This window comes from Porites lutea, chromosome 13 (genome assembly GCF_958299795.1).
Source record: "Porites lutea chromosome 13, jaPorLute2.1, whole genome shotgun sequence".
Taxonomy (NCBI): Eukaryota; Metazoa; Cnidaria; class Anthozoa; order Scleractinia; family Poritidae; genus Porites; species Porites lutea.
In genome coordinates this window covers 17,147,495-17,175,018 of record NC_133213.1, presented here as the reverse complement: position 1 = coordinate 17,175,018, position 27,524 = coordinate 17,147,495, and the positions used below count along the sequence as shown (strand labels likewise).

The 27,524-nt window shown below is 39.0% G+C and overlaps 1 protein-coding gene, 1 long non-coding RNA gene and 1 pseudogene across 2 annotated transcripts; 2 read left to right on the top strand and 1 right to left on the bottom strand.

Annotated features, from left to right (window-relative positions):
- Window positions 1-1,096, bottom strand: part of LOC140922475 (uncharacterized) — a 1,830-nt pseudogene extending 734 nt beyond the window's left edge.
- A 3,633-nt stretch (window positions 1,097-4,729) lies between these two features.
- LOC140922625 (uncharacterized) lies at window positions 4,730-12,507 on the top strand. The gene is made up of 3 exons (XR_012164094.1): window positions 4,730-4,838; window positions 5,945-5,998; window positions 11,454-12,507. It is a non-coding gene; the product is annotated as an uncharacterized lncRNA (long non-coding RNA).
- A 6,927-nt stretch (window positions 12,508-19,434) lies between these two features.
- Window positions 19,435-27,524, top strand: LOC140922622 (uncharacterized). The gene is made up of 3 exons (XM_073372606.1): window positions 19,435-19,866; window positions 21,159-21,679; window positions 26,121-27,524. The coding sequence occupies exons 2-3, from the start codon at window positions 21,209-21,211 to the stop codon at window positions 27,069-27,071; spliced, it is 1,422 nt and encodes a 473-aa protein (XP_073228707.1). The 5' UTR covers window positions 19,435-19,866; window positions 21,159-21,208; the 3' UTR covers window positions 27,072-27,524.

Below are 27,524 nucleotides of genomic sequence, written 5' to 3'. Positions count from 1 at the left end.
CCCCTTCGCTTTCCTCATATCTTGCGAGAATTGTCGCAGATCCTCTTTCCTTCCAGATTGCTCACCAATTTCAAACTTGGAGTTGAGATACTGCTTTACTTTCTCTTAGAAGCGAACAGCGCCACCTTTTGGCTTATGAAGTGCCTATCCTTCACTTAAATTCGACTGGAAAGGTTCACTACCCTGTCTCTCGATAACATTGGTACTGTCGTCTTCTGAAAGGGTAAGGGATGAGGATTTTTCAACCCAGCTTAAATCTAGAGATTTTAAAGCTGTTCTAATGTCAAAAATAAAGGAAATGACCCATGAACTCCAGTGCTCAGTGGAAGGATAACTACACCATCAAGCAGTGACCCAATGGCCCTTGTAGCTGTCTAAAATGTAGAGACTGTAAGTTGGCTATGAAAATTACACTTTTTTCTCTTTTGCTTTGACTTTGTGAGGTGGTTTTGTCACAATTTGAGGGGACACGCGTCACTCATACGTAATGTTTTAACGGGAAACCAAACAGCATCATTTTATTTCCAAGTAGGTATATATTCAGCCGTTCTTACCCACCATTTTGCGAGAACAAAGTATATGTATATATTAAGAGTGGTACAAAAAAGAAAAACAGTTTACTTGTAAAAACCTTTATGTCTTTTATATCTTTACATACTTATAAAAAAATTGTAGAGGGAAAATGAAAATGAAGAAAAAGAAAATGTTTCCTGCATAGCAGTCTTTCAAATTTCCTTTTAGCCGACAGGGAGTCGTCAGAGGCATGGGGCGAAGGCAACCCAAAAAATTAGGAGCAGGGGGAGGAGCTTATTTAGCCGGCCTTTTGCATGTATTTGAATATAAAATGTAATAAGCGTGGTACACCAAAAAATCGGTTTACTTATAAAACTCTTTGTCGTTGTCATATGAAAAAAAAAAAAAAGTACAGGAAAATTGCAGATGAAAAGAATGGGGGTTAGTGATAAAAGGTCACATCAAATCAAGGAATGAGTTGAAACTAACATAGTTCACTTGACAATTGTACGTCAGTCTTATAAGTGGAAAACGCTAAAAATTGTACATTGCTAGTTTTATCAACACCTTACCTAAATGACATTGGTTACTGTTACGGAAAATCATATTTTAGAGTCAGCTTGGTATAAAGCTATGATTTTGCATACATTCTTGGGAACCGCAAAATGATTCAGAACAAACCTTCTAAGTATAGTGTTCATTCCGTGCAATAACGCATAAATAAAAGGTTCTGGAAGAAAAGACACCTTATTTTATACCACTGAGGACAAGCAAAAAGGTCATATGGGTACCTCGGTTAAAAAAAATTTAAATAACTCTATTAATTAATACCAGTTCTAATTTTAAGGAAAAAGTTATGAGAATAAAATAAAAGTTGTCTGTACCACGAAGCATGCCTTCACTGTTTACACTGAGAGTCCTGAAGCTTTTTTAGCGTGTATTCGAATATCTTATCACGATAAGTCCGCCACCCACACCACCCCGCGGTGTACTGTTTTCATTCAGCGGCTGGTCAGCGGTCACCTTTATGAGGTAAACATGGCGATCACCTCCTGATCACCGTTCTTGTCGATCAGAAAATCAAAATACCATCGTGATATGGCCTCGAAGATGACGCAGTTATGTTGTTTGATTCGTACTTCACATTCGAGTCGAAGCTTGGGTGGCACAGGTTATTTCTTACGGTGGAATCGACAAGGGAAATTCGAACACTAGTGGTCACTAGTTGTAGTGTTTGAATTGTTGGAAGAAATGGTCGCATGGGGATGTAGGAATGGTAGGTTTAACGAACAATTTCAGATTTTGCCCCTTGAATTGAAAGTGAAGTTCATTTAAATGCTTTCGTATGTATTTCTGGCTGTTTTAGATCTACCTGCTCGATTTTTATCTGCTACGCTTCATGTTGACAAGTACTTCAAAATGGCGGCAAAACTTGGAGATTGCCGAAAATGAGGTAAGTTCACGGACTTATAAAGTTTTAGTAAAGGTCGGGCCGCAAAGTTTTTTTCTGTAGTTACCTTTTCTATGGCACCTACTTCCTAGCTATATTAGTTGGATCAGTTAAGAACGCCTCACTTTTTCAAAAATGTACCTTGAATTTGATCGGTTTTCGCGTGTGTGACTTAAGCGAACCGATAAGGCGTCGTTCAAGTCTTCCTGTTTGCTTGATTGAAACGTGATGTTCACGAAAGTCGCCTCGATGGATGAGATAGAGTTAATATACATGGCTGTGGTATTTGTTTTTTGCTGAGTCCCGTAGTTTGTTGTAAATTGTCCGGCAAAGTTGCCTCAAATTAACGTCTTGAAAAGTGTCACGACAGGCCTTCGGTCGAGTGAAATTTAATTTCCGTAAAACTCTGAAAAATAAAGAGATCTGATCAAACGGATTGTGGTTTTAGTATGGGTACATGAATGTCTTACAACACACAAGAAATGAGCTAAATCTGTGTCTCAAGGAAAATCGACCGGACCGCTCTTACAGAGACACTCTCTTAAGATCCTAGTACCACGAAGATCCTAGGCACAAGGTTGTCACTAGAATGGATACCCCAAAGTCAGATTGTCATCCACACTCAAAATACGTGATAAGAGTCTAATAACTTAAAGTAGTAAATAAGAGAAAAAAGAAAACAGAAGAAAACAGTAGGTAGTATGTAGCACTTGAACCCGCGAAATTGAAGGACAGTCCAAGTCCGTATCCACTATACCATTAAGGGCTAACTGCCGAGACCGGTTAATTTTTAAAGTTTAACGTCCTTTACATGGCATTGATCATTACATTACTGAAAGCTAACCGTTTTTAAAGCAGTGCTTAACCCTAATCACTATACTTCGGTGCTAAACCCTGTATTCAACTTTTTTCCTTGCACATCTGTCCCTTTCTCAGATTTCTCCACTTTTCTTAAAAATGTGCCCAATAAATTCGCCTAAATATGGTATAGCGTGGTATAGAGTATAGTGTTGTGTAATAAACATAAGGTGTCCAACCTGATTTTAAAGTATCCATTCAAGTCACAACCTTAGGTACAAGTACAACTTTTTGCATGTAAACTGGATACAGAAAACATGGCGCTAGGATGATCCGCCTGCTTGGATCTTCCTAGTGCTAGAATCTTTCTCCCTAAACAACCGCTTTTTAGATAACTAACACCATCTGTTAATGTCCAATCGGACTCAGTTCGAGCCAAGCTATTTGTGTTACCTTCCAGAATAATTATGTAAATCTTCAGCGAACTATGTGATAATCTTACAGTTTATTCTAATCATTTTGAACTTAGTAATGGTGTCATGACGACTCCGAAACGTTGGTTTTTAGCGTTAAGTTTTTCTATAATAATAATAATAATAATAATAATAATTATAATAATAATTATAATAATAATTATAATTATAATAAAATGCATGTTTTAAGAGGAGGCCTGCATCACTAAAAGTGGTTTTCAGGAGGGTCCTCTACTAAAATTAAAATACTAAAACTAAAATAACATTAAAAATCCCAAAATGAAATATTAAAAGTAAGTAGCGTAAAAACTGAGAATTGCGTTAAACATATGTACATAAGATAAACTAAAAAGAATTACATAAAAACCTTTTCAAATTTCCTTTAAAAATTATGTCCGGCGTTGGTCTTTTAAGTTCAATAGACAGGTTAGCCTATTGTAGGGTAGCCTATAGTAGTTTCTGGCTTATGTATTACTAATTCTTTGCTTAAATGTTCTTTCAACATTTTTAACCTGTGGATTACGCGTAGCGTAAAGAGCAAGTTATTGTGGGCACTGCAATATGCAAATGTCTCCCTCGGCTTTAGACGGCTTTCGTTATTGGTCGATTCGTTCGAGAAATCCCGATATCAAAACTGTAACTGTCGTAGATTGATCGTTGCCGATCAAGAAGTACCGAGCGTGCATTGTGCCCAGAGCGTTTGATGAACATGATTTGTACCTTTCACAGGACAATAAATGCTATTGAATTTCAAACAGTACTTTAATGTTTGTCCGTTATCTCCATTGATTTTCAAGCTGGTGTTAATGACTTTAATGTTGGCGTTATTGGATCTGATTTTAGACTGTTCACAGTCCCCTATTTTTCCGTGAGATCGTCGAGGTACAGCGTGTCTTGCCGTTAATGGCGGCCATCTTGATTTTCAAATGTACCAAGGGAGCGGGCGTCGGGGATTATAGCTCTAGGGGGAGGGAGGCGAGAGAAATAGCCTCCTTCCAAACCGTCCCCCGCCCCGTAAGTAGATTTGACACTCATCTAAGATGGCCGCCTGTAACGCAAAGTCTTCGATCTCGACAGTCTTACGGAAAAATAGGGGACTGTGAACAGTCTAATCTGATTTATGCGAAAATGTCCGTATTTTCGCGCTGATGAATGTATCTTCGCACTATTGCTCGCCGTTTCACGCAAATGATTGCGTATTTTCTGGTAATAAACAGCAAAAGGTGTACTTGTTGTAAGAACTGGGTTAAGTCCCGGGTGTCTACATTGAGCCAATGTTCATCTTATTTCAGCAGCAACTCAAGATCGACCTGTCCGCCATAATCCAGAAAACAGCAATGCATCACAAGAACCCGATGGTAAGTGCCGTGGAGTTAAGAGGTGAAAGGTCAAAAATTGTTGGAAGCTGAAAGGTTTATGTTTACATGCTTCCAAGCAACCCATGTTTAAATGTAGTATGTCAAGTCATTTATCTCATGAAGTGTTCTTTGTTGTAGGTACACCGGGACAATTGCCAAAGTATAGGGTTACAATAATTGGTCATCCGCGTAATGTGATGATAGGAGATCACAACACATTAGACACGAGGGCTCCGCCTAGAAATGGTAATTATTTGTTTACAAAAGTCCGGAAATATAGGATTAATGCACCTTTCGGTTGTTTTGAGCAGGTTATTCTTTTCAATAAATTGGAGAGCAGGTCGCGGAGGTGGAACAGGAGTTCATTATTACGAATAATGGCCGGCTTGTTCTAAAACAATGGAAAGGTGCATTAAATCGGCCTCGGAGCTCTGGCATTATCCTACATAAGTTGGTAAGCCACTGGATAGATTACAAACGGTAATTAGGACAGAAAGAAGTAACGGTCACTCTTAATAGATGTTTACTAGTTTTAGCTGTTGAGTTTTCTACCAAAACCACTACAGAGACAAACACTGTATTGTCTTGAATGAAGTTGACAATCAGTTTCGCGTCTTTAAGAAATGAAAAAGAAAAAGAAAAGAAAGCGTTCAATGGTTTAGTACATGAAATGTTTCTTACGGGGTGTTTGCATGGATGGAGTAAGATCCTAGTACCAAGAAGATCCAAGAAGGCGGAATAACTTTTCGTTCGGTTTACATGCAGAAATTTGGGTCCGCGAAGGAATTAAGGATTGAAGATTACCTATTCAACGACCCGCCGTTCTGTTTGTCCCTAGTACTAGGATCTTTCTAGCGAAGGCAGTTTACATGGTGCTAGAATTTTCCTACATTCTAGGTTAGGAAGATCCTAGTGCCAGGAAGATCCTAGCGCTAAGTACAAGTACAAATTTTTGCATGTAAACTGAATACAGAAAACACGGCGCTCGGATGATCCGCCCTCTACTGATTTTCCTGGTGCTAGGATCTTTCTCTCTCTCTATTTAAACAACCCCTTATTAGATAACTAAAACCATCTTGTGATGTCCAATTCAATTGGAGCCAAACTATTTGTGTTACATTCCAGAATAATTATGTAAATCTTCAGTGAACTATGTGATAATCTGATAATCTTACAGTTTATTCTAATCATTTCGAACTTGGTAATGGTGTCATGATGACTCCGAAACGTTGGTTTTTAATTATGTATTACTAAACTTCTGCTTATATGTACTTTTCAACATTTTTTACTATTTCCCCACTTATGTAGCGCTGCTATTAGATATTGATGGACTTTTATTTTTTGGTTTATAGTACCGCCGTCTGCACCTGATGGGGTATCGGGCGGTGAAACAACACAAAGTAATGGTAAGTTTAGGGTTGACACCGCCACTAGTGGTGCATAAGAACAAGGCTCAAATTTCATGGCTTGTTCAGTTCTTTTTTTTACCTTTAATAGCTAACTCGTGCTTTAACCTTGTTGAATTTTGTGGGAAATGATCATAATGACATTTCGCCGTCATTTCAGTTACAAAGAGATTTACTACTGGCAGTTGTTTGTGACATGTCTCTCGAATATAGTACTGCATATTGGTTCGAGTGACCGTATCAAAGAGGTGAATGTATAAAATATATGGCATTCTTGGAATTTCAACATGAAGCTTTACGATACTGTGCATGTGTCGGCTGTGACAGGAGCTGATTGTTTTTAAACCAGTCGGAAGCGAATTAGAGGCACGCAGGAAAATTTACATAATTCAAATTCATTGTTCGCGCCGTGGAGTAGCGGACGTTTAGTTCAATTTCATATATCCCCGTAAGTTATATTTATTCTCTGCTGTTCAGCCGATAAGGTTAAGATTTACCACGCGTATTTCTTCGTACCCACGTTCGCAAACCATGTTCATCTCCGATCAGCAAACAAAATTCGCTGTGGCCATATGGCTGGTAACCGGTCAAGATTTACAAAACAATAAATGACCGGCAGTCCGATATTTTGACTATAGTGCCGATTAGGGTTAAGCACTGACGATACTGATTAGGGTTCAGCACTAAAAAATACTAATTAAGGTTAAGCACTAACCATGCTTATTATGGTTGAGCCCTGAGAATAGTGATTAGGTTTAGGGTTAGGGTTAGGTCAGGGTTAAGGTTAGGGTTGGGGTTGTGGTTTTCGCCATAATATTTGAATAAAATCACCATGTTGCGGCGAAGCCACAGCGGTCTAGTGGTGAGAGTATAGTAATATGTAGACCCTATGTTCCGGGATCAAATCCGCTCTTATTCGAGTGAATTTTTTTTCTTTTAAAATTTGCCGGTCATTTAATGTTTTGAAAATCCTGACGGGTTACCGGCCATATAGCCACAACAAAATTAGTTAACAAACCTTAATGATCTCTTTGTCCCGGGCTCTGCTCGCCTTATATAAACTTTAGAAATACCTGCAAATAGCACCTTACCGGTGACCAAAGCATACAGTATCGGATAACGCAATGTTTTTGCTAAAAATGCGCACTTTAATAAGCTATGCGATCGACTAGTGAACACTCTACATGAACACTGTCGCTTAGCCGGTACCAGCTGAAAATAGTAGCAGTGTTTGAAAGGAACTTTTAATAGCGCTTCATCATAAAACGCTTTCAACGCAATAGTAGCTACATAACTGCTCATAAGAGGAAGGACGACTTTGCCCCCTCCTGAGCCAATTGTTACCATTAAACATGTGTCATATTTAAAGCTTCTAGGAGTGACTTTTCAGGATAGTCCTACCAACTGTATACATATCCTCAGAGTGTGTAAAAGAAATGGTTATAGTGTATTTGATCTTAATACCTCTGTAATTGCCTCATTATGTCACTTTTTACTTACTGTATCAGAGTTTGGGGTGTTTCTGCTTATAACAAATACCTTAGTCATGCTATGGAGAAGGGCCTTTCGATTTGGGTATATAGCTATTTCGAGAAAGGTTGTCGGAAAAAATGTGCACGTGACAATCCCGAAAGGTAATATGGGATATAATCAATACACTGTTCCTGACACTGTAGCTGTCGAACCTACTCTGGTTACTTTCCTTTAGCTCTCGCAGACATATGTCCATGGCCTTTCCTGCCATTCTTTCAAATTTCTTTGAAACACAGTGGACTCAAGACCACCCACGAAACATTTCGGGGTTGTCGCGTGCACTTTATCCGACAACCTTTCTTGAAATAGCTGTATCCAACTTGGAACATCGATTCTACAGGTTATTAAAGACAGGGATGTGAGGCTTTGGAAAAGTATCATAGTTATGGGTACTTCCACGCATCCCCTGCAGGATCTTCTTCCCCCACTTAAGAACAGGGCTCTACGCAGTAGGTCGCATCCTTACCAGATCCCACGTGTTAATACAGAGAGGTTTAAGAAACGCTTTGTAAATAGACGTCTCTTTGATTCTAAATAGATTGTAATTCAGACTTAGTTGTATCTTGTATCTTCATTTTATTATGGAACTTGTAAGTTTTAACGTTTGTTTAAAACCTTGAGTCTGAGACTTTTATTATTATTATTTTAACGTATAAGTATTATCGGTAATTGAACAAACAATTTAACAATTTACTTTTAAAGATCAATTCTTAAACATATAGGGTCGGTTATTTGAACAAAGTCAAACTTAGACCGCGGTTTAAGAAGTCTTTCTTTCTTAGTGGGTTAATTTAAGAAGATAAATGCTTTTCTAGCCTGCACTATTAATGAAGCTGTTTACGACAAATGGTGTTTAGACGAAAAGCGTTGGTGAAACCACAGGTTGACCAGGCTCGAAATATGAGCATCGGCGAGCATCGGCATTGTTGCGTAACATTCAAAATATAAGGATTTGTATGGGAAAAAGAACCTATCGTTTCTGTAACCTACGAAAATGAAAGGATTTCAATAAAAAACAGCTTACCTTACTTAAAATGTGTGTTACGTCTCTTCTGTGTGGTCCACGGGCCGTTTTATAGGTTTTTATGTAAACGGTTTTCTCTCTATATAAAGGTTTACAAAGGTTGGGCACTCCAGCGAAGCGGCTCCACTGATCCACCGAAGCAAAACGGCCGTAAATTCGCTCCAACTGCTCCAATCCCCTCCAAATTCCGCCTAGGTAACACACGATGGTTCTTCTTTTCATTCGTTATCTTGCTTCAAAACGCCTTTGCACCGAGAGCGAATCAAAGGTCGGAAATCTCTGCAACCTTTCCCGTCTGGAGCCATCGACTGAACCTCGGCTTAAACTCCTTGTTACCGTTGAAAGGTAGTGACACGGCCTGAGACTCAAATTACTCACACTCGGGGTGGGAGACAGTCTCTTGCTCCCGTTGTTTTCTTTCTTGGATTTTGATGTCAATTTTGATATTGGAGCAGTTGGAGCGAATTTACGGCCGTTTTCTTTCGGTGGATCAGTCGAGCCGCTTCGCTGGAGTGCCCAACCTTGGTAAACCTTTATATAGAGAGAAAACCGTTTACATAAAAACCCATAAAATGGCCATAAATTGGCCCGTGGACCACACAGGAGAGACGTCACACACATTTTAAGTAAGGTAAGCTGTTTTTTTATTGAAATCCTTTCATTTTCGTAGGTTACAGAAACGATAAGTTTTTTTCCCCACACAAATCCTTATATTTTGAATGTTACGCAACAATACCGATGCTCATATTTCGAGCTTAGGCTACCTGTGCTTAAGCCTCACGCGACTTCCTGTACAACAAAAGATTGCTCGTAGTAAACTGGTTCAGACGATCGAAAATCAGGTCGCAGACCAGCTTCACGCGCCGCTGCGTTCGCTGCGTGCCATTGCTTAATTTCAACTTTCATTTTACATTTACCGTTAAAAAACTATCTCGTAAAGGTAGATCGTTGACTGGAGAATATTCTTAGACAGAAATGAAAGCCACATCAAACGCTACATTTAAACCATTTGTATCAACACTGACAACAACGAATATGGCTTCGTGCACTTCTCCGCCATGACCTAGGATTTCTCGACAACCCTTGCATGGAAATATAAGACACTTCCAAAATGAACCAAACAGCACTTCAAGACTGATATTAGGTGCGGTTACACGGGGCATTTTTACCGTGTTAAATGACCATTTTATCGCGAGAAATTTTGTTGGTGTGTGTGACCGGACTTTCCCGAGGAATATTTCTCGTGTAAAATATCCATGGATACGTAAAAAAGTACCGTGCTATCTGTTGTGATGGCCGGATTTCGCACTATTAGATAAGTTACATCTCAAAATTGTCTTCAGAGAAACATTTGAAATCGTTCGCTCACACACCAGATAATCTGAGCAAACGTTTGTATCTTTTTTGCATGGCAAATTCGAATTTGGTTTCACTCGTTTGTCTTCTTGATTCTCAGTTATTCTGAAATTTCAGAAATTCAACTGGGTTATATTATTATGTTTTCTTTTTACCCTGGATATCAGCAGTTTTTAAAACCGAAAATCCCACTCGCTCTGAAGGTTCTTCAAGTGTTTCCCGGGAAAATAATGGCGTGAAAACGGAAATTAACCGTGGTAAATACATTTACGTGTAACCGCAAGTCACCTTGGTAAAGTTTACCCGAGTAAAAATCTACCGCGGCAAATTTACCACGGGAAAGACCTTTTACCGTGGTGTGTGTAGCCTCACCTATTACAGCTTTCTCAAACCTGTCAGGGTCGATGGAAGGATAGCCAACTTTGATCAAAGGGTGCCCAAGCCTAACTTGTGCATTATTAATTACTGTATTTTAGAAATGAAAGCTGATAATAAACCTGCAATTAGTCTACCGGTATATTTTAAGTCCGGAAAAAACAAAAAGCAAAAAAAGTTTCCAACGGCGAGAGTTGAACCCCGGACCTCCGACGTGGAAGGTTAACGCGATTTCTCGCCCCATGTAAAGGAATTCAAGACAGTCTTGGATTCTGGATTCCACGCCGTGGTTTCCGGATTCCAATGACTGGATTCCAGATCTTTTTCAGTGGAACTTGGATTCCGGATTCCTACAACTGTATTCCGGATTCCAAGGCCCAGGATTCCGGATTCCACTAACAAAAATTTGCAAGATTCCGGAATCCGGATTCCCATACATGGGACGAAATTTCTATTGCGCCACGTCAACTAATACTGAAGACTGCCGTTAAATTAATCATCTTTAAAACTTGTGCCCATGAAATTCTGCTGGTCGACGCTGTTTGAAGCCGGTAGAGCTTTATCACTGGTTTTATAAGACCTTTTACTCAGTTGTAGGTAGCTCCTATTGTGATTTTTTGGGGGTTTTAAATATGCGAAATTACCTATCTGATCTTCCCGTTTTTAACTTATTTTGTAGGAACATTCAGAGCCTTCTTCCTCCCCCTGTTGGTCTAAGCTAAACGAAGCGTTAAGATCGTTTTTTCAAGGCGGAAAATTGTATTTATTTTGCGCCATGTAAAGGTCGCTAGCTCCGAGATGCAAATTTGTAAAAATTGTTACTTTTTTGCCTTTTCTTAATTTTTCTTGCTTTACGGCCTCAGCTAAACATTTTATTTTTAATATTACCGAGAATGATCCAAGTAATAAATGTAAAGAAGATCATCACTGGATAAAGACGAAATGTTGAATATATGAAAATGATATTTTGGAATTGTGGGACGAAAAATGAAATGTAAAGGCGATCATCGTATTTTCCGAGGCTACCTTTTCAGTTTCAGAAAGGCTGAACCGGTGCAGCGCTGTACCTGTTGAGTTCACAAGCCATTGGGAGGTGTTTATTGTGATAGCTCTTAATGTAGTGATTAATAGAGATTTATCTTTTTCGTGTTTTTGCTATTTCTGCAGATGACAGCAGCAGTGGCTGAAGAGCAACCTAGTAGACGAATAAAATGAAAAAGACCTCAATTATTAAAGTGCGTACATTTCAAATAGACGTTGGGTTGGCCGTAGTTAGAAAGGGAAAGTCTTTTCTTTCTGTAGGGAAGAGAGTTTTGCATCTCCTGGGATAAAATCCAAATTCCTTTTCATGTCAGTGAATTTCATCCACTTTAAAAAAGTCAACTATTGTTTAGCAGTAGTCAATTCGATTGTTATTCCGCAGAAGTGGCGCGACTGCTTGTGAAGTTTTAATTTTGTTGGTTAGTGAGTGTCAACTGTTGTAATAGTTGAACCAGAGAAATCCTTTTGATAGGTAGGAGGTTTTGTTTGTAGATTTGTATAAGTTAGTAATTATATAGATAGTTTTACAAGTTAAAACTTGTGACATAAAATGTCACTGAAATGGCAGTTCAGCCTAGCTGACGTTAATATAGCATTAGTGTTTTTAGACATCTAAATAATTCTACGTTTTTGTAAAATTAGGAAAAGACCGAAAACAATACTAGATTTAAATACCTACAATACCTAGATTTAAAGTTGAATTGATATTATCAAGTGTCATGAGCTCACGTGAAACGTGGTCATAAGTACAATAGTTTTTTTCAAATAATAGTTACAAGGTTGTTGTTATTTTCTTGTCTTGTATCATTTTGTTTCAAAATACAATACTTGCCCTTCTGGATTTGACTCCTTCACACGAAGGCGAACGGGAGGAGTTTGGGTCGAGACAGGTTTGCAAAAATACGCACACAAGATCGCTAAGGACATGATTTAAGTATTTTTTTTTTAAAGAAAGGAAAGACATCTCACTTTTCCCTGGTAAAAGCACTGTTCACCAACCAGCATGGAAAATAAAGCAGACATCAACTCGAGTACTTTTGTTACGAAGGAGTTGCTTTTAGTTTTGTTTTTGAGTTTTGGTATTTTTAAGGTTTTTCTTATGTTTAGGGTATCCGAGTAATTGTTTTGTAGTACGTGCTAGTTTCTTAATAAATAGTTCATAGTCCAAGGAAATTCAATATACAGCCCATACGGTTAGTTCCTGAGTTTTTGAGAAGTATATTATATTTGAAGGTAGTATAAAACTTAGTTATAGTTCTTTGAAGTAGGTATGTTCGGGGATCATAGCTGACCTTGAGTTTTACCCACACTGAAGTTCTTGTTTTGTATGCTTGGTCCTAGCGAGCAGTTTACCGCTAGCATTCAGTTGGTTCTTTGAAACTTGTCAATTACGACAGTGTAGACTATTCTATTCTCCCCAAGTTAAGCGACAGGATATGCAATGGAAGGTTCCCACGGTCAGCTTACCCAAACACTTCTACAATTTGGTTATTTAATTTGCTGGTGATGGGTTTGCTAATAGAAGAAGAGTTGTCATAGCTGTTGAACAACGCGAGAAGAATAAAGTCAGAAGTAGAAGAACAGAGTCTTGGTCCCCTTCTCGTTAATTGGCCAAGTGAGCTATACACCCCCTAACACTTTTTAAGTGCGTTAGCTATACAAGAACGTCCTATATTTAAACATGGCGTAGAGTACTGATGCCAAACAGGGGCACCCAACGACGGTTTCCCCCTAAATACATTGAAAACTCTTTTTAGGCTATTCAGAGTACTTTTAGATCTTTAGAAATGCATTCTAAGCGGGCCGGCGCTATGAAATTTGTATCTGTTCGGTCATTCTACGGGAACTTGAGTCTTTTCGAAATTACAAGCCGGTTTCGGTATTATTTCACGGTATTTCGGTAATTTCGATTTTAATGTGCGGCATTGCGGTATCATCTATCCCTGCGGTATGCTGTTTTTCATCACTTTGGCTGACGCTGTTCGGTAAAAGAGTGCGAAATAGTATTTTAACTTCACTCGTGAATCTGAAAAACAACAAGAACGCGTGATACAACGACGCTCAAATGTGCGCTCCCTCAGCGTCTTGTTAGTTTTCAAATTTTCCTGGTTGGTTCCATTATGGAAGCTATTTTTGGAATTCCTAACGTCACTTTTGCGTACGCAATTTGATCAAAGTGAAACTGAAAGCTGAAGGAAGGGAAAAATCCCATATAAAAGGGTTGATTGTTGCCTAGGTCAGTTTTGTGCAAGTCTTGTTATTTTTCTCAGCTCTTAAATAACGTTATTCAGCAAACCGTTTTCCCCTTGTTTGTTTTTGTTTTGTTTTGTTTTGTTTTTTTTTTTGTGGAATTAGCGCCACTTTAAAATATTAAGTAGCCAAGTGGCTCCTACACCGTAATTTTTAGGGACTTATTACAACTCCAAAAATGGAGTAAAAATTTTAGGAACAGGATAACCCCTTTTGGGGGGTTATTTTAACTCCTCAATATCTGGGGTCACTTTTACTCCTGAAAAAGAGTTCTTTAAACTCCTTTTTGGAGTTAAAATAACTCCCCAAAAAAATAACTCCACTGTAAGGAGTGAAATTAGCCCCACTAGATAACTCCCTGAAAATTACCTTGTACAAAAAAGTTAATTGTATTCCCTGGTTGGCTACGTTTTTTCGGCATTGATCGATGTTAAAATGCAACTTCGAACAAACCCATTCTTCTTACCCCAGGGGAGCTTGCTCGCAGGCTACAAACATCTGAATGGTTAATTACTTTACTTGACTGAAATTGACCGAAAGGCTAGCATTCCTGTGCAATTCTATTTTACCGCCATAATTCAAATTTTAGCGTTAGCAGAATGTATTTGACGCATAAATTTAAACTGAAAACGCAGCCGACGCTTTCTTCTTTTCTTCTTTTTTGACAACTTTCTGCGATAAAAAAAAAAAAACGAGAAGTCCAGAGACTACTGCAAAGCGGATTAAAACAACGTGTATTGCTTTTTTACAACAATATTTCGGCTGACCATACCAGCCTTCTTCAGCTGAATTTATGATAGGAATTACAATATTATATAGATGGAGAATGTCGCAATAAAAATTGTATGAAAGGGAGAGGTGGAAGTGACGTACAATATCAATTGAAAAAGAAAAAAAAAACTAATAAGGATATAGATTACAATAATTCGTCACGGCGGTTTCGGTCATTTGGTTCAGGAGTCAGGTCCAATACGTTTCCAGATAGATGATTTTGCATTGTGAGAAGCGGGGATGAAAACATAATACGTGCGATCTCCGGCGCGATACTAACAGAACGGCTGATCCCTAGATCTAGTATACACAAGCCAGGTAGAGAGAGATGCTCATGTCTGTTCTGACCTTGAGAGATTTTCATGTAGCACTATATGAGTACAGTAGTAAAGTTCTTTACAGATAAGTCAAAAAGGCTTATTATGGCCAGATATTGCCTCTATGATGCTGGCTATGACAGTATGCTCTTCATCTGCAAGAGCCCGTCTGTTAATGACTCACTGCTAATATTACTCATTTAACGCAACATTTTTTTGCATTGTTTTAGGTTAGTGTTTACTTTGCCTGCTTCACTGTCCTCAACCGTCCTAACTGTCCTAACTTCTATTTTACTTACTTACTTACTTACTTACTTACTTACTTCAGTGCTAAAAACAGGTAGGAGATTTCCGTAGATGTTATATCGTGCTTTGTTGAGAGTTTTTGCGAAAAGAGAAGGGAAAATACACAGTAACTTTGATAAATAGAAGTTATTTAATCTTGCCCCGCATTCAGCATAAAGTTGTTCTTCTTGTATAGCGAACATGCAGCAGTATTCGCCGTAGGTTTCTGATTACTCAATTTCTTGCAACTGAAGCTTTGGGCAAGAACACCCTTTCAGATAGGAGATAATCCGTCGGCAGTTGTCCACTATTTCTGTGTCAACTTTCACAAAATGTGTTAGCGTTGCACTTTAAGGTTAAAATTGACCAGCTATTTGTGCAGCGAGTTCTACGGTCACGATTGACTTCAAACTTGCAGATATAAAACTAGAGAGCTCTGAGGCTTATTTGCCGAGGTTAGAGAAAAATCTGTCTTAAAGTTTTGCCTTAGCGGGAGTGGGGGGGAGGGGGTAAAAATTTTTTGGTGCATGCATTTTTTTTTCGGCCCATACGTTTTGCACGAATTTTTTTTTTCGCAAATTTTGAAACTCATTAACAGATTTACATAAGATTTTAAATTTCCATGCGTAGCATGGCGGTTTTGTCGGGGGCACGTTGTTCCCTCCCCAATCGAGTCCCAATCTCCTCGCGGTTTCTCTGCCCTCGCCCGCCTTTATGATTTAGCGCGCCCAACCAAAACCACCATGCTACGTAGGCTAATTTTAAATCAGTAATATATTGTTTGTTTCATTTCCAGAAATATCTTCTCTAGAGATTTAATGAACAAGTGCGTCTCGACCTTTTTTCATAAAATCTTTTTTTTTAAAGTTAGCTCTGGTTTACAAGCAAATTTCACAAGGCAAGGTTACCCTATCACCCGGGTCAACTTTACCAGCTTTGCTGACGTGTTTCGTCCGTGGGTGACATTCTTCGTAACGGTCGAAAATTTGAAATAATCTTGTAGCTCTCTATGGAAAACAAGTTAAATTCACGAAAAAAAGCGAAAATATTATCATCGTAGACAGAACATAACTTTTTATTTTTCAGATGTTTATAATTAAGCTCAGAAATTGGATAATACCTTTCAAATTGGTACGATTACTGGTCACGCGTGACGGCGGAAAGTTGACCCGGGTAGGCGAGGTATCCCTAGCTGAGCGTTTACAAGGCGGGTAGGGTAACCCTCTTGCTAGGATCACCCTAGCACTCAGGTAGGGTTACCCTAGCGCTAGGGTAACACTACCTGCCTTGTAAACACGTCGTGTGAAAAACGAAGAAATATGCGAGTACTAGGGTAACCCTAGCACCAGGGCTACTCTCCCTCCTTGTAAACAGGGCCTAAGAGACAAAACTCATCGGAAAAGAAAAAAAAGCTTGCAACTACAAAACGGTTTCCTTTGTGCTGCTCACTAGTCTTCGTTAAAAAAAAAAAAAAAATTTAAAAGAATTAAATCAAATTAGAAAAAATTATAAAATAATAATGCGAAAGAGAGTAACATCTCAGAGATAATTATTTTTTGCATGAGGAAACAGAAAGCAGTTATGGTTGTTGTTCAGTCAAAAAAGTACTAAAACACAAGTCATGAATTTCAATTTTTAGCTCTGTTTTATGCTACCTTTTCTTTTACTTTTTCCTGTAATGCTATGCACATCATTAAGAGTCTATTACATTTAGGACTTACATTTATTAGTAAAATCCAACTAGTGGTCTATTATTAATGCTGCGTTCTGATTGGTTGAGCTACTACTAGGCTATATGTTATAGCCCACTAGCAGCGAAAAGCGCCGGCTTTTTGACGGCAAAAAAAAATTAAAGTCTAGCTTTAGCTAGCTAAATATTTTTTATTCTCGATATTTTTCACGAACTAGTTAGATTTTATTCCTCTCGCCCTCATGGCGTCTAAGTCAATAGCCCATTCGGCCTCCGGCCTCATGGGCTATTGACTCAGAGCCCATTCGGGCTCGAGGAATAATTGTTAAAGATCGTTTATTGCATTTAGGCCTTCTATAGCTTTCTATGATCTACCTTTCGCTTCTACGCTTCTTTCAGAGCATTCTGTGATATATAAATGATATTCATACATGCTCGAGTTTGCTATCTTTCATATTATTTGCCGATGATACTAATCTCTTTATTTCTGGAAAGAAACTTGAACCCTTGTAATAGGGAAATGAAACGTGTACAAGTATGGCTTAAACTTCTGACTTGGCTATTACACCTTACATTCCTTACGTTACAAATTTCAGTCCGACCTCCCACTTCCGACTTCTGACTTCTAACTTTTGACTTCCAACTTCCAATGTCGGACTTCAGTCTTTTCACCACTTTCCATTTCCCAGTTCAAAATGGGCTCGTTTCCTGCTGCTCGAGCGCAGGCATTGATTTTCTTGGAAATCGAGCCAATCATGACGGCGAACTTGACATATCCTGCTATCGAAATATATTGAACATCAGGCGAATCGTCGGCATACCAAATACTACCATGTGCAGCCTCACAGAAACAGCTCCCCTTATTGAAAGAGTCAGGTCAGCAATTGAGTTTCCTTGGTCATGTGCTCCGCTTACCTGACAATAAACCCGTCAGAGAATTTGTAATGTATCGGTTCCAACTCAGGGGAGGAGGAAACCCGGAAGACAGCGAACCTTGTTCACCAGTTGTATATTTATTGTCTTCTGGGGAATCCTGATATCCTGTTAAATGACAATCAGCTGTTGCAAATGGCTCAAGACCGCCATCCATGGAGGAAAAACTTGTGGTCGACTGCTCCTCAGCCGAAGGATGATGATGATGAACTTCAAAGTAAAAACTTCAAGGGGTGACAGGCCACACCATCTCTATTGGCGTTAAAACCTTAAAAGCCCTTCTGCATATTGCTCTGACAAGAATATCTCTTTGAAAAATGCTACTCTTTAAATTACAGTTCTACCAACTCGGCTGATTTTGGGCATTCGGCGTGGAAGATACAAACATGGAAGACGACGAGCTGAAGGTATATTTGAAGTGAACCTTGGATGTACTGATTTATTGTACACAGCTACACATTGAACGGTCACTTTTGTTGTTCAGTGACATGCACATTCGCCAGAAGTTTCAGTGAACATCCGAACAGCTAAAGTCGTTGTGTTGTACTTATTCACGGTCACGTGTATTGAAATTTGAAGTATGAGGTCTCTCGGTTGGATAAAGAGTTCAAGATTGCGATTATTTTTCGACGACGTTCCAGAGAAGATGGCCTGTTCAGGCCTTCTACTATCTGAACGTCTGGAACAGGCTACAGAAAAGAAAGGAATGGATTTGTGAAAGGAGATGTCAAGTAAGTAATCGTTTACATTTTTTTGCGGAATATTTTGACTTAAACCCGTACCCTTCCGCGACTACAGTTTATGCTCGGTCTGCATTTTACCCCAACCTGCGCTTTACTCTCAGTCTGCAGTCTGCATTTTACCCCTGGTCCGCAGTCTGCGTTTTACACTGACCGCAAACTTATCCTACGAACCTGTCACAAAATGTGCGTTACAACATTCACTGTTTTGACGTTCTGCAAGGGATAACTCGCAAGGGCGCGGCGTAACCGGCTTTTCGACTAGTTGTAGGCCTGGCTGACTTTCATTTCCACGATCCACATACCCTGAAAATTGCAGGCATGATTAGTACTCACTGACCGCACCAACACTTTGAGCTCTTAAGCTTTTTAGCTCACCCTGACAACGCATAATTCCTTACAAGCGGTAGAAAGATCAAGCCAAAACTGTGTAGGCCCCGGCCTACATGTACAGGTCTGTGGGCTGGCTACGCCCCTGACTCGCCTACCTTGGACAACTTTCCTCCGTCATGCCTGACCAGTAATCTTGACAATTTGAACAGAATTATCCAATTTCTGAGCTAAATTATAAACATCAGAACAATATAAGGTATTCTCTGTATACGATGATGATATTTTCCCTTTTTTTCGTGAATTTAACGTGTTTTCCATAGAGGACTTCAAGTTTTATTTCAAATCTTGGACGTTACAAAGAATATCACGCATGACGAAACACGTCAGTAAAGCTGGTAAAAGTTGACCCAGGTGATGGGGTAACCCTGCCTATGAAATTTGCTTGTAAACCAGAGCTAACTTTAAACGCGCTCGCTAGATTAACCCTAGCCAGGAGCCGCGGTAACCCACTCATCTTGTAACAGGCCCTAACACAAGCGCTGTAAATCGATGGGAAAACGGTATAACTCCTGTGCCTTACCAGAGGGAGGTAGATAGTGAAAAGTTTCTAAACGACATGAGATTACCATTAAAGGTAATATTTAATAAACTAGAGCTGCATGTTTAGTCCGTTTGGAGAGAAAAAAAACCCTACCCGCATCAAAACTAGCCTACGGGCCTGTAAAGAGAGTGCATTTTAAAAATATATCCAGTTTTGATAGTTTTTTGGGCGGTATACTATTTACCACTCCTTTGGTAGAAGTATCATGACACTCACTGTGTCTTCCGAATGTTGGTTTGCTGTTCAATCGCTTTATGTTAGTGTGATTTATAACGTTGGGAGAGGTAAAAGTGCGAAGTCAGAAGTCGGAAGTCGGAAGTTGGAAGGCGGAAGTCGGAAGACCCTCCTCGGCTTTCGTAGTACTTGATGCCGGAAGTAGAGAAATTCCGAGAAATAACAAACTGAAACACCCTTCTTGTTGCGAGAGCTTGATACCGCCAGCAGACAGTCTTTGAAGCTTTTACTTCACTGTTCAATGTTTCCTTAAGGGCTTTAAAACCGATCGACATAATTTGAAGCGCTGTATAACAGTTTATAAGGAACTATAAGCTTAATTGTTATACCTCATTTGCAGTTAACAACAGGATTTCTATTGAGGTGTTCGCTGAAGCAGTACAAGGTAAGATCAAGTAGTATTATTTAGCATGATTTAGCGGATGAGCACCTTTCTTGAGCCATTTTTGCTATAGCTGAAAGTCTCGTCAGTCACTGGAAACCTTCTTGATCTTCCTAGCTTAGCAACCGGACACGATCGATGTGCAAGGTTCAGACGCCGAACTTTTCATGAGCCGAACCTAATACTTTATTCAAATTGTCCTGCGTCATTAAATATTCAAGGTAGAAGACATCGACCCATTATTTCTAATACTCCGAGGCTGCATGAACGTCTGTGGTGTTTATCGCTCTCGATCGTCCTGAACTCACTAACTTTCCGCCGGTTAATCGACATACAATCCCGGTACATTCTTCCGCTCGCTGATCAAAGCATATTTCAAGCGAACGCTTGAGAAGACACAAAAATATACATACACTTTATTCCCGTCACTTTATTCCACTCACTCCAACATTAGACTACAAAGTGGCTCCGTTCCTAACAACTCCTGTCTACTGAACACTACATCAATCCATAAATAAAGGAGGGTACTATTTTTTTGGCCAATTCTCAGTTAACTACTAATTTTGGTTAGCCATCAACTTTCACTTTCCTACAGGGAATATTATTCCGTCATAACCCGAATTTTTCAAGTCAATCACTTTTGGGGGTAGGCCTTACTAAAATCACGGTATAAATTTCCATGAACGCTGCCACTAGTACTCTCTAACCTCTCCTTACGGACACCTCTCTATTACAGACAGTTCGTTTGGGCCCAGAAATGCCAAAAATCATTCCCTACCTCTATAATTGTCTGTAATCTATAATTGTTTGCTCTACCCAAAAAAGTAATTTTGAGTGACAGGGATTTCAAACCTCATGCTTTCGAAAGCGAGGAAGGGTACAAATTATTAGCTGTTGATCAGACCCTTCCTACAGTCTATAAAACTTGTTTGGTTCCACTCCTTTCTTAGTCCATTTTAGTTTCCTACCTTTTCCTGGCCTAAGACACTTTTAGTGGTTTTTGGCTATCAGACCCAGAATAGAGATCCTCTTTGGAGGTGTACGTATGTCCCTTTATACTCTGAATTTTGCCATTTTATCCAGTCTTATGTTGCTGTTTGAAGGCCATGTGACTTGTCGGAACTTTACCCTAACAGGGCCTCAGAATAGTATAGCTAATTTTGCAGCACAAGAGGTCACTACTATAATACAAAACTTTGACATTTTATCCCTTTAGTATAAAGAAACTAATTGTATTATAGCAATTATAGTAAACCGATCGTCAAAATGATATTGTTTCTGTTGCGTGCTTATAGATCAAGCTATTGAAAGAGAACTGAGGAGAAACATTGCAAGCACGTACAAAATGCAAAATTTTAAGGGCATTATTTGGTTTAGCTTCCTGCAAATTATGCTGTCTCTTGCTGAAGACAATGAGGATGCAGATGTGATCAAGCACTGCGTGTCCACCAACTCAACATGCAGTTTCACCTATGCGCAAGTCTACAAAAGCTTAACAGAGAATCAGAACAGCTTTAACATATCCCATGCCTTGTATCCTGACGGGGCAAAACCATCATTTCTTGTAAAAGTAAATGTTTATGGGCCCAATAAAACACACAACTCAGAACCAGCAAAGTTTACCTGGAGTATACACTGTCTGTATGCCAATGCTCCTGGTCCGCTGCTTGAAATGTTGTCTCTTGGGTCCATCCTTGTGACATTTCGAGAACAAGAGCTCAACATACAAATTCCTGCGTTTTGTTGCAATATCTCAGATGACGATGAGGAAAGAAAGAAAATGATAAAAGGTTTTCTTATAAGGGCACAATTCGAGGTAAGTGAATATTTTGAAGGAATATTATCTATTGATAGGTCGTATTCTAAGTTCAGTGGCAGATCCAGGGGGAGAGACAGAGGGACCACTTTTCAAATGATTTTACAGATTAAAGAATGTAAGTAAATACTGCTTTCTCTCCGTAAGCATGATCAAGTGGATGTCATGGCAGTGTCGCGAGGCGCGAACACCACATAAGAATTCAAAAGGGAAATAATGCTGTGCTTTTTATCCTTTAGTTTCAAATGAACATGTTTCCTAAGACTCTTTTGGCTTAAATACTCGGTAAATTAACAGGGAAAATAACGAAACCTGCTTTAACATATTGAGGCGAATCGTGATTCGCCTTTCTTGCTGGAACATGAAGTATCGAAACTTTATCTTGAAGATTTAAAACCTTTTTATAAGCGTTTTCTCTTTGCACTCAATCCCCTGTGTACTAGTGTACATGTACATCCATTGAATGAAGATATCTCTGAAGCTAACAGTATTGGCACTTTTTTATATGCCCGCTTCTTCTAGAGATGGTAGGATAAGTCGCTTTCGATGTTTCCTTTTCCTTTATGTTGAAGTTCAAACCATTAAATTAGTGCGTTCCCCCCTAAAATGTGACAGCACAGCAGATTTCGAGAAAATTTCCTGAGAGTAAGCAGATCATAATTGAGGTGAGCGTTTAGAAATCTTTTATTTTTATTTTTTAGAAGTCTTAATTTGCTTGTGAAAGTATTCATCAAGTTCTCGATTCAGAGCGTTTTAGTGATGAATCTCGAGGAAGAGGGGAGACTTATATGTGGCTGGCTGCATTACTTGCGTATTTGTGAATAAATGGAGCTGCGAAGATATCGATCAAATCCTCCTTCATGGAGATAGTTTTTTCTCTGCGTATTCAGCAGAAGTGATGTATCAGGCAAAACTTCTTCTGTTCGGAGTAAACTAGAAGAGGTAATGAAATACCATACAAAACAAAGCTAAAACTTAATTTACTTTGCGGGTCTTGAGAAAAAGAAAGTTACCGCTATATATTTTTTAAAAACACCAAAAGTTGTAGCATGAATTTCAGACGATTACTTCGAGTCGTTTTTATTTCCTCAGTTACAAAAGTTGACCTTGCTGTCACCAATTTCATAATTAAAAAGGGTAGAATGACAATAATTTTGGGAATTATCCGGTTATTCACCGTATTTACAGAATTGAAGTGAGCTGGCTTCCGTACTCGGTTTCAGTGTGAAGTTTGGGCCAACATGTTTGCCGCTTTTCTCCAGGCATCGCCCACTTGTCAAGCTTCTGAGGCTTCGGAAACCTACAAAATCATCCTCTCTCCTTGAAGATATACGCGTCCCTTTTAATTGCAAACAGCAAATCAGTACTAAACATTAAAAGCAGAAGACGTCCCACGTAATTGTATTTAAAAAGAAGTCCGTACAAAGTTATTTTAGGTGGAATCCGTGCTAAACACTCTGCAAGTTCTGTGAAAGTCTTCGTTTGCAATTTTTGTTTATCCTCCAACGCCTCTCTTTCATGACTAGGCACCAGTTTTTTCCCGCGTATCCGCCATTTGTGAATACGGTGTATACCAAACAAGTCACGCCATTAGATTGTCATGTTATATTTTTGGAGGCAGATCAAGGATCATCAAGGGATTGGGGGAGTGCATTGTGGAAATGTCCCAGTTAAAACTAATGCCAATCTTTTCTTGTTTCGAAATGGTAACTTGCTTATTTTAATTTTTATTGATAATGGTGAAAGTCACGGTTATACAGCCCCGACTTAAAAATGCAGGGGGAAATAATACCCATCTTTCCAAGCCCAAGGAGTTGAACACCAAAGGTTTATCCGTAATTTTAAAAGATATGGTAGAAATTGAGCGGCCTGTTCTCGGACACCTATCCCTATTCTCGGACGATCGTTCGTCGATGATTAATCCTGTTCATCATGTTAATATACGTCTTGTTGAAGAAAAACGAAGTAATATTAATAGTAAACAATCTCTTTTCCCGACTTAAGGATTTTAAAGTCAGTTTTAGTGATTCCATCCTCGTGTATTAGTCGCAGATTTAGCTTATTTTAAAAAAAACAAGCGATGTTAAAAATATTTTGCCATTTATGTAAGTTGATCCCGACGGCTCGCTGGGAAAAATAATTTTCTTCGCTCTTCTTTTATGAAACTGTTGTTGGACTTAAAAAATGTGTTTGGCTTTCGCGCTGTCCGACAATAGTTATACCTCACAAAAATATACCAAGTTTTTCCCGTGTTCTTTCTCGAAATTGTGAAACAGTTAACTCTTAATTCTTACTTGGAAGCAAACCTTGTTCCATTTTGAGTATAGGCGAGAACAGGGTGGAAACTGAAACGATCTAATTCGATGTGCAGCGAAATACGAACTTTATTTGACAGAAACACATTTTTACCTACCTTTACTGACAAGACTCAAATTTTCCCCCCTAGACCCAACGACGACCAGTCCCAAAAGGAGTTAGCGCAATTAGAATAACCAATCACTCAACGGAGCCTATCTTTGGGTTTTTAGTTGTTAGAGTCTAGGAAGAAATGTAATGATTACGAAACATTTATGCGTACTGTCCGAGAACTGAATTGGTGCGTCCGAGAGATAGGCACACATACCGTTGTGTCGGCATCGCCGCTTCCATAACAACAGAATAACGATGACATGAAATCTATAAATTGCCGGGAATTTTCTCAAAATCTAGCGATAATCTGTTAAAGTCCTCTAGTTTGCGAATAATTCAGACCGTTGTCTTTACCTTGGCAAGATTTGACCGAAAAAATATCGATGAGAGCGTTTTTGAAATATAACTTTCTAAAAATTTTGCATCCCCAAAGATGTCTTTTTCACTTTTGTTTCTCAATCCTCCGGCTCTAAAATGATGATTTACAGTGCCGGTACAATCCAGATTTATATTCTTGGCTTAAGGTGCGGTTCAGTTCTTTCAATAGTGAAAATTGGCAAGCAATCGCTCTTTCCTCTTTGCGATCACGTTCTTACTCATAAGATATTTTTGCTCATGCAAGCGCAAAAAGTTGTAATCTTTGGTTTTAAAGTCGCAGTTTAAAAAATTACTCAATATATGTTTTTTAATGGGTTCTTTGAGAGTTTAATGATTGCTAAACATTTTGGTGAAATTTCAAAGCCATTGAAAATTTTTGAAATAACATCGAATTCATGTTGAATCTTTGCTCCTGGCATCGTAAAGGCCATTGTTTACTAGTTTCCTTGTTTAGCGTTATGACCGGTTATGTCTCTCGCTTGTTAGTTTCCGCGTATAAATTTGCAGGCGCGGAGCATGCGGGAACACGGGACACTGTTTCTTTCACACTCCGATTGGTTGGTTTTCTTTAAGTTGTCAGTTGGTATATATGTAGATATCTGTCTCTTACACTGAACCTTCACCAAAAATTGTTTATATCATCTCTTGAAAATGTTTCTTCTATGCTGGAGGGTGGCACGACTAAGAGACATGCGCCTATTGGAAAGTGTCTCTTGGTTTGAATTGTGCACGCACATTTGCGATTAATTCTTTTTTTCAGTCTTTCTCCTCTGTGTTTTCTGTTTCTGAGACTTCAATAATAATTATGGTCGCGTGGTAACTACCGGCGGGGGGGGGGGGGAGGGGGGTACTCAACAAATGTTTATACGGGAAGGCGCCGCCCAGGGGTCCAACCCCTTACCCTTTAAATACCATTTTTCATGAAAAAGGTACTCAGTTTCGTATACCTTCTATTGACAAATGGTACCCCTTTCAAATATACCTTGTTTAGAACTTTGCAGTTTTAAGAACCAGAATTGAGAAATGTACTACTTTGTAACAGCGTTTTATGACCCTTGGAACGGAATTTCCGGTTAGGTCAAATTAGTCACGTTATACTTTAACACTTTATGTTTGGGGGGCGAAAGAATTGGGAGAGGGGTGCGTGAAAATAACGCTTATTGTTTCCTGCTTAGAATGGCTAACTTGCTTGGAATTTGAGTTACTATACAGCCCCGACTCAAAAATGGTACTTATTTTTCTTGTTACGAAAGTCTTCCAAAACGGTACAATGTTCAATGAGTTTATGTTTAACTCTCGCATATGATGCTATGTCACGCAATGGTCATTGGCAGCCCAGTTAAAATCGCCTTTCGGCGATTCTTGTTTACTCATCAGTTCTGGATAAACCGATTGATTCCAGATGTCTACATGCTGTCTCAGCAATAACCATACCCTAGAGATGTAAAGGGGCAGATCATACAATAGAGCTTTTAAGAATACTGCACTTTGATCCCCCAAGGGGCAGGGCTGAAAGAATTTAGTTAGGGATTAAGAAAAAAAATGTTCAAATGCACCTTTAGAACCGGCTACAGGGAAATGATTTTGTTGTCCTCTCTCTTCTTTAACTTGAAAGAACTGTAAAGCACATGTATTTTTTTTGTTTGCTCTACAGTTGCAGGATCTGGCTGATAACCCTACCATTCGAAATCCATCACTGAATACAGCTGAGTGTGTTATACAGGGTCATAAACCTGACTTTGCAACAGGACGAAGTCATTACGTTAGAGCAATGTTATGGTTGTCTATGTGTTTTGTAATATTTAGTGGCCCTTTGTTGGCTAAAAATATAAGAGATATAGAAGACTTAAGTTTAGGAAACAGCAATTCTGAGAAGAAAAACAAATTTGAAGCTGTGTGTTTTTCTTTTTATTTCTTGTCATTGTTCAGCAGTTTGCTTATCGCTGTTGCCTTTGCGCTTTCAATTATGTACTGGGAACTTGGGGGTACCTTTCACTTTACTGTTATTATAATAATAATTTTTGTTCTTAGTTCGCTAGAATCCTTTTGTGTCATCAGGTGGTTCGAGTATGGTGACTCAAAGCTTTTATTTTTGTTAAAGATCTATGGAGGACATGCGATAAGCTATATATTCTGCTGGATTATAATTGGGATTAGGATAAATCCCACGTGGGGGTTAACTATTGCTCTTCTTGTTTTCTCTTTTTTCGCTTCTCTCACTTATGCAAAGTACATTTACCTTGAAGAATTCCCCAACGGTAACAGCCACAGTACTGGCTGCTGTACTACTACCAATAGTTCTACCACTGGTATTACTTATAGTAACCGTAGTAATTCTAACAAAAATCCCACACAAGCCAAAGTCATTTGTGTAGCGTATTGTCTTGTTGTCCTGTTACTTTTTCTCGTAGTAATTTTTGCAGGACACTCAAGTAGTGGCAAGGAAATGGCTGTAGATGAAGTGCTTAAAGCCACCTCGTTGTACTTCATCACTGCGTTTATCTCATGGGCTACATGGAAGAAGCATGTTTCGGCTGATGCTCGAAATATGATGCTCGAAAATGTGGCCCAAGATCGAAATATGACCATCGGCACTGATGAGTAACCTTCGAAATACAAGGTTTTGTATGGGGAAAATACGATTGTTTCTGTAACCTTCGAATGTGAGAGGATTTGAATAAAAATTGGCTAACCTTACTTAAGTTGTGTAAGTGAGGTTTTAGCCAACTTTTATTCACATCGGCCTCTTCTCTCATTCGGAGGTTACAGAAACAATCGTATTTTCCCGATACAAAACCTTGTAATTCGAAGGTTTGCTTTGAGCTTGGGCTTCCTGTGATGGCATCACAGTATCACATGGTATCACCACAGGTACCCCAAGCTCACGAGTGAAAATCATTATTACGTAACAGAAATAAAATAAGGGTTTGTATGGGAATTTTTAGCGATCATTATTTAGGCAGCTGTCAAGGGTTCAAAAATAGCAATAAAAATTTACCAGAACTCCTTACTTTGTCTTCTCGTTTTATTTATGGCTTTGGCCGTTTTAGTTCGATTC